Genomic DNA, 8261 nt, shown 5'->3' with positions numbered 1-8261 from the left:
CCATAACGCCATCTAGTACTCAGAAGTAATAACAAACTCGTTTATCGTTTCAGAATAGTACTCGGTGACATGGTGGTCTTGGTGACGAATTTGACTATTACTTTTTAATAAGTTTCTACTTATGTAGTTAATCTCATATACTGGTTCATGGTGAACTATCTAAAAAACTATAACCAATTGCGCAGAATATCCAGTGTGTAAGAACGTGCACCAACACAGGTGCACTCTCGATTCACCATCTCTGATAGTCAGATGGAACATACCCGACATCAGTAACATGACGTGTGATAAATTTGGTGCATGACGAAAATTACATGCCACACTATCAGGACCCTAACTTCCAGTCTCTACTGATCTGAGAATTCGAAACGGTAAATCCAAAAATGGCATTACATCGCTCCGGGACCTCGGTTTCTACTATCGGTATCCTCTAGAAATAGCCCTCGAAATAGTTCAGATACTTTCGAGATACAATTACTGCGATATTTTTTACGTGACAGTACTTACGTAGTCTTGTTACCATTTGTCATGGAAACAAGACTAAGTGAGTACTGTCGCGCTGTATTTGGTAATTGTTTTAATAATTGATAGAGACATTTTTATCGTCTCATTATTTCCTTGAGTATATCTTGTATCGCGTGTTATGTGAGTTTTATTCACTTAATAATGATTTCATAGTTTTTTATTACCGACACATCGAAGCTGATTACGTTTTAATTTACCGTTTTTTTTATCGCCTCATTACTATTAGCCTTGTTTAAATTGTTTCTGTAATTATTTCGTTCTAAATTGACTATAAACTAATTCTTTTTTTAAATTACAAATTAATTAATGATGTCATACTTTATATTACCTTTCAATTAATACGCTAATTTGATTACTACGGAATGTCAGAACATATTGCCCTAAAAATAGTAGAGGCTGATAATAAGCATTTCTTTGAGTATTTATATAAGAAATGTACTTTACGAAAGCTATAAAGATTATATTATTCAGACTTTAAGAAAACACTCAGTAGGAACGATACATTATCATATTTTCTTTGTTATGGAAATTTTGACCTTTATATATTTATAAGGTGATAGATTGTTAATATCCCCACTGCTGGGCTAAAATTTTACCTCATTATAAATGTACCAGAAACCTTATTCCATTAGGCTGTTTCAATGCGGGTTTTTGATAACGTCTAGTAAAGTAACGCCCTCTAATCACTTCGACAATCAATATTCAATCGACTTCCAGGAAGGAGACATATCATACATAATATATAATTGTATTTAACTAACATGACTGTATTTTTAGATGTTGAAAAAGAGTAACTACTGAGTTTCTTGCCGATTCTTCTCGGTAGAAGAAAGGGCATGAAAAAGTGCTGGTAAAAGCCTACTTGAATAAAGTATATTTTGATTTGAATTGATGGTGTCAAGTCTATCACTTCATACATAAGTAAAAATAGGTAGATTAGTATGTTCAGTGACAAAAAAAAAACATGACGTAATTTTAAGGCGGCTTGTGTGTGTTCTATCGATGGATAAAAATGATAAAAACTGCAGTCAGCTGTTTGACCTCTAGATAATAGCATAGTGCATATTAACACGATAAAATCATTATCGAGCAATCAAATAAAATTCGAATAGCTTATTAGATTATATTATTCTTATAATAATTAGGTTTATATTCTATTTACTTTATCACAATCATTATATATAAATATAGTTTGTACTCAGATAATATATTCTACACAAATTATAATACGCGTTAAACTTAAATGACTCTCAAGAGCTCGCTCATCCAGTATACAGTATCGTTACGTTTTAAAACCTCTAATGATGTTATTAGCTATTCGATATGATCTACAATATTAAATTAGACTTGAAAAATATGGACAACTTTTGAAATCAAATTGAACGATAATAATAAAGAACATAGGTAAAAAATATATCATTCTATACTAATATTATAAATGCGAAAATAACTTTGTCTTTCTGTCTGTCCGTTGCTGTGTCACGACCTAGCTTGAACTCCATGGAAGGACATAGGTTTATACTTTTTTGCCTAATACCTAACGACCAATCGGACAACAGCTAGTATATTATATAACACATATATGTCATGTTCTATGTCTAAAATGTTGTTTAGCCCTTAAGTCAAAGTCAAGTATCTGAGAAGGTAATCTATACAATTTTTATATATATTTTAATAATAAAGCTTTTATGATAAGTCCTACCTTTGGTGCTATGTGCATAATTCTTTGGTACCTTAAAATTATCTACTACTACTAAGATCTTCGGAGACTCATTTCAGTTACTAGTTACAAAAGAATTTATATACATACGTATACTATGTTATTATTTATTAGAAATTATTTTTTGCACATAGAGCCAGTTATATTTTGTATATTAAATGCTTGGAAGATAAGTAAAAAAATCTAAGAATTATCATGAAAGCTACAATACTTTTAGTATTGAAATAATTTGTTTTACATATATATTGATATACATAAGTGTTAAATATGTTTTTTTAAGTCAGAGACCAACATTTTAAAAATTTTAGAACTCGCTTATAAATTATATTATATAATGATAAATAAAATTAATTGTTGGACTGTTATCGTTAAGCATTAAGGATATGGAAATCCAAAAAAAATAAAAAAAAAATATGATAAAGCATATTGTCATTATGACCATTTACTTATGCATCTATTTCTTGTTCACACGCAATATTCCATTCATGCATATATTTACTCCAGATATTCAGTTTATGATTGCGTGCATGCGGGGTAATAATACCACTTTTTTAAAATATGTAGGCAAATTGGCCACTTGAAGGTAAGTCGACGTTACCACTAAACTTGGAAACTAAGACGTTATGCTTGTACCTGTAGTTACACTAGCTCACTCACTAGTGAGTTGAGTTGGCTTTCACAAAACCCTACCGCCAAGTGAAACTATAGTCCTCTTTAATCATATCAGCCGCCTTTTCGCCGATCATTATTGTCGGTATGTTAGTGTTACCACTAGGAATGAGAGGCATTATCGAAGCATCCACTATCCGCAAGCCCTTAATGTTGTAGACCCTCAATCTTTCATCGACAACACCATCAGGTCCCATCGCGCACGTCCCTACTGGATGTAATATTGAACTAACGCTATTTACAACATAACATCTCCAATATGCATCTGTTCCATATTCGAGACCTTCACAACCTTTTATTTTTAGTTTCACTACTTTACTACCCACATTTTGGTAGTACGATGTCTCGGTGAGCCTTAGCATAAATTTTACAGCTTCAACTGCTAAAGCTACATCTTTTTTATTTCTGTAATATCCTAACTCTATAATGGGAGCATCAAACGGGTTTTTGCTTCTCAACTTTACTTGTCCTCTAGATAATGGGTGTAGAAGAAGGACAGAAGTAACATCTATCTCATTGTAAACGTTCGCTTTACTCATCGAAAAGCAATAATCTTCATCGTAGTTTATGATTGTTCGACATCCATATAATATAATTGGAGCTGCAGTGGCTCCGACGTGTATATTGAAAGTTTGAATATTTGGCTTTTCTCTTCTGTCATTATAATGAGAAGAATTTACTTTCAGAAAACTAGTTTGAGTTGGTGTTGGATATGCGTCAAGCTCAGAGGCGACGAATACATTCTGAATCGCAGTCTGAATACCTCTTTGTCCGGTGAAAACTAACGGAGTAAAACTATGATCTTGTAAGTTTTTACCAACTGGAAGGTCAGTTATAACATTTATGTGTAACGGTTCTAATACTTCTGAAGGCCCTATACCAGACAGCATTAAAATCTTTGGTGTGTCAATAGAACCTGCTGATAAAATCACTTCTATATTTGCAAAAACATCTATTTTTTCACACGAGTTAAGCATGACCCGAACACCATAGGCTCTGTTAGTTAAAGGGTCTATTAAAACGTTTGTAACTCTAGCAAATTTCGTAACAAAAAAGTTTGGTCTGTCTTGTGCTGGTCGTAAATATGCTTCAGCTGTGCTTGATCTTCTACCATCAGCAAAAGTAAAATGTGGTCGAGAAGCCCCTACAATTTCTGGGCCATTATTTTCTAAAACTCTCTTTATTCCAATTTCCTCATAAGCATTAAGGACTCTTTCGTTTATTTTCTCAAATACAGCGTTCGCTTTAGGTCTTGATATTGCGACGGGTCCAGACGTTGAGTGCAGCTTAGCATTATAAGGATTACTGAGTACTACTGGATCTGTCATACGTTCAAGTTTTTTGAAGTAATAAAGAACAGTATTCCAGTCCCATCCAGGAGCCACTTCACTCCATTCATTGTAGTCCTCTGGTACACCTCTAGCATAAATTTCATAGTTATTGGAAGATGACCCTCCTAACATTTTTCCTCGAGTCATGAATATTTTCCCGCCGGGATGACTTTGACCGATTCCTTTATCGAGTTGCGCAGTGTAGTCCCAATCATACTCTGTGTGGGCGAGTGTAGCAAACAAACTCGGTATCTGCAAAGCGAATTTAGTCTAAATATTATCGGTAAATCAATAAACATTAACTTTTTGCTATTTTAAAATGTAATATGTAAATAATAAATAATATCCAATAAAGATCTTGACATTAAATTGTGAATCCTCGTGCTATTTTAATGATATAAATCTTTGAAATCAAGATATTATCATCCATAGTTTATGAAAAATGCTTGGAGCTTCTTAATATATATATAATTTTTCTTTCTAGGTTTGCTTGTAGAAATCTCTTTAGCCAAACAGCATGCTTTTTATGCTTAATTATCTTTGTTATGTATTTATTTTACGTGTATTTATGGTAATTAATTTTTATTACCACACTAGCAGCTGGGGGATCACCTCCCGCTTCCAAAAGCAGAACCTTCCATTGCGGAATTTCACTTAACCTAGCGGCGACAGTGGCGCCACCAGAACCTGCGCCAACAACTATAAAGTCGAATGAGTCACCATCTATGAAAACAAGTAATAAAATATTTTATGTCATGAAAACTTTTATTATAATCTACTACTGATTGATAACCCGATGGTTATTTTAAATTTAAGTATCAGCTTGTTATGTTTCCCACAGCTGGGCTAATAATATCTCTTCTCCTCAACCAGAATTCAGTGATGTTATTGGCATCCCTGACCCAGCTCGGCTCTTAAGGAATTATAAAAATACATAACATGCACTAATAATGTTTATATATTCATTTATGTTTATATGTACACTATAACTTTTAATTATATATTTATTTACGAAAGAACACATTTTTACATTTTCGTAATAACCATCATTCGTAAGAATAATTTCAAATTCAAAATTTAATTTAAAAAGATTATGACAGACAAACTTACAGCGTTTCAAAATTTATGTATTATTCTGAATACTTAACTTATATTTAACTGAACTAACCATGATCTAATAAAAAAAAATTATTTCATTTCTTTTATACGTATCATCGGTAGTCAATATATACATATATATTTTATTACATAGGTGAACAAGCTAAAAGCCAAAAATATTAACCATTCCTTACATCGCCAATGCGCGACCAACCCTGGTAAATAATATTTTATAACTAATTTTCTAACAGAAACGTACAATAATGAGCAAAATCGCATTCGATTGCTAGTGCGTATATGCTCATTTAATATTAAACATAGCTTAACAGTTTTGTAATGATAATTATGTTGATGTACTTGTAAATAAAAGTTGTTAGTATTGAAATAAACGTTCACGTTAACCGTATATGTTCTTGAGGATAAATTACAATAACAGTCTAGATTATTTAATACAAAAATTACTCTCACACGATGCCAGTCCTTTATTATCTCACCGCCGGGCCGAGATCTCTTCTAAGAGGAGCATACTTTTTATTTTAACACGACGCTGCTCTACTGCGCGTGGAATATACAAAGGGAAAATATCTGATACAATCTGGTGACTTTACAATTATTCTTTTAACACCAAGCAGGAGATAATAAAAAAATAAATATCCAAATTGATTGTCAGGGTTTCAACTCACAATTTGCGATCAAGATTTACGCGTTAAATTAGCACGCACTTATTAATTAAATTTTCATAAGCAACTGGCTGATAAAACTATGTATCAATATGTTTTTATATGCATTTTAATCTGAGCAAATATTTTTATTTCAAAAACAGGATAAACGAAAACTGTGTTAATTATACCGATAATTCAATAAAACCGATTTTTTTTTTTTATTTTAAACGCGACCTTAAGACAATTTACAAAGTACATATTGGGAGAAAACTCCTTTCTACAGTTTCAAAGTACTTTAATTGCTTAATAAAAAATTTCACATAATCCTTTTTCATTTTCATTGATTTATGAATTATATTCATCTTTGTCACCAGCTAGCTACGCCATTTTTATTAGCCTCTCATCTCACCTTTTTTTTTTAAAAGTCTGCCTAAACTAGTACATATTCAACAGACATTAAAATCTTAAATTGGATCATAAATTGATTCACAGGATTAACGTCGATTCCAGTAGACATAAATAAAATTATTGGCTCGAAATATAAAGTAATATTATAATATTAAAAAAAAAAAAACTTTAATATTAAAAACATAATTACTATTTTTTTCCCAAGACAATTATAATTCATTGTCATTTTTAATATTATGATATCTTGATAAAATTACCTTTTAACGGGAACGAAGTTGGCCATCCCACGGGCTCTATCGCCTGAGACAGTGCCAGAAATCTGAGGAGCCATCGCAACCATGGAATATCCCTAACGGACTGAATGAAACCGAGGAAATTATTAACAAATACATTTAAGTTCATTTTTAATCAGATCACTTCACTTTTGTCTGTTTTTTTACGTCCTATGTTATTTTTTTTTTATTTTAAAACAAAACAACTGCCTTGAAATACGCGTGTGGAGTCACTCTATCCACTAAAGCGATTAATGTGTTGCATTTACAAATTTTATGAAGTGGGTTGAATTAAATGAATAAATTAAATGTCTGTAAAACTTTACGAAAGATACGCGTCTGTCTACACCTTACCGTCTACTAAGTTTATATAATATATCCAAGTTTATTATAATATAAGAAAAAGACAATTGTCTTAGTAAAGTATTTTTTTTTTTATTGAAATATGAACTAAAATATTTTTTTATTCAATAATATTAAAAAGTATATAATAATAATAAACAATAATACGATAATTTTTTTAGTAATGACTAATTTTTTTTTTTTTTTACTTTTCCATAACAAATTTTATTTGGCACAATATATGCCCTGTTTTTTTTTCTTTATTATATTATTAGGTTTAAGGATTCTTTTAATTAATCCATATATGTTTAAAAAAAATAACGCGAATAAAACCACGAGGCACGAGCTCGTTCAATTCTATAAATAAAATGGAATAAAAGTGGCGAAGGTGATCAAACTTTTTTTTTTGAGAGTAAAAAAATACATGCTAAGAACAAAAAGTCATTGAGGGATCATTTATTTTTTTAATTAAATAATATTATGTATTATGGTATTTTTATATTTTATAAGCAATATTACATCTCAGTATAAAATTGTTTTATTTATCCATAACTCCTAACATCTCAACTAAATATCCATGTGTTAAACATGGTTGCCACTTTTTAAGAACGCTTCTATTTTTTTTAAACTTGGCCTTTTTATTTTTTTTACTACTTTAATATAGTTTTTCTCTTTGTTGTAGATCTCTAATTGTATTCTGAAAACATTGGGCGGTAAATCGATGCAGAGCAAATTGCCAAGATTTGCAACGATAATCAAAAAGTCTTCTTAAAATGGACATTTTATATTGTCTATAGTACGAATTTAGCAGCAGGCTGAGTCGGCTGGCGCCTAGGGCGGCAGTTTTTGCAGCGGCAATTTTTTTTCATATATTTTATATTGAAACTAATAGTGCAACGAAAAATGAATTAATTGGGTTTCCCGAATTTACATTATTACAGTCAAACAGCAATACTGTTGTGTTCCGTTTTGAAGAAGCAAGCCAGTGTGACTACAGGCACAAGGGACATAACATCTTAGCTCCACAGGTTGGTGAGGCATTGTTGTAATGTATGTCTATGAGTGGTGGTGACCAGTTACCATCAGGTGGCCTATTTGACCGTCCGCCTAGCTACGAAATAAAAAAAAATAATTTACGTCTGGCTACCGTGGCCGAACTCGATTAGGACGATACACCCATACGTATATTAAATATTTACGTGTTAGAAATTGTTATCTATTACCAACTGACATA

At 31.5% G+C, this 8261-nt stretch overlaps 1 protein-coding gene across 1 annotated transcript; it reads right to left on the bottom strand.

Moving 5' to 3' along the window:
* Positions 1-2931: 2931 nt before the first annotated feature.
* Positions 2932-6815, bottom strand: LOC125072216 (ecdysone oxidase-like). The gene is made up of 3 exons (XM_047682742.1): positions 6671-6815; positions 4835-4968; positions 2932-4497 (listed from the first exon to the last, which is right to left on the bottom strand). The coding sequence occupies exons 1-3, from the start codon at positions 6813-6815 to the stop codon at positions 2932-2934; spliced, it is 1845 nt and encodes a 614-aa protein (XP_047538698.1).
* Positions 6816-8261: the final 1446 nt, after the last annotated feature.

Source organism: Vanessa atalanta, chromosome 21 (genome assembly GCF_905147765.1).
Source record: "Vanessa atalanta chromosome 21, ilVanAtal1.2, whole genome shotgun sequence".
Classification (NCBI taxonomy): Eukaryota; Metazoa; Arthropoda; class Insecta; order Lepidoptera; family Nymphalidae; genus Vanessa; species Vanessa atalanta.
Note: the sequence above shows the minus strand (reverse complement) of the source record. Positions and strands in the feature narration are given on the sequence as shown.

What these genes read in the sequence shown, in the direction of transcription:
- LOC125072216 (XM_047682742.1), bottom strand. Translation starts at nt 6,815, where the DNA reads ATGAACTTAAATGTATTTGTTAATAATTTCCTCGGTTTCATTCAGTCC. An exon ending in AACTTCGTTCCCGTTAAAAG is followed by an intron (nt 4,969 to 6,670) that starts GTAATTTTATCA and finishes TTGTTTTCATAG; the next exon opens with ATGGTGACTCATTCGACTTT. An exon ending in ATCCCCCAGCTGCTAGTGTG is followed by an intron (nt 4,498 to 4,834) that starts GTAATAAAAATT and finishes TTCGCTTTGCAG; the next exon opens with ATACCGAGTTTGTTTGCTAC.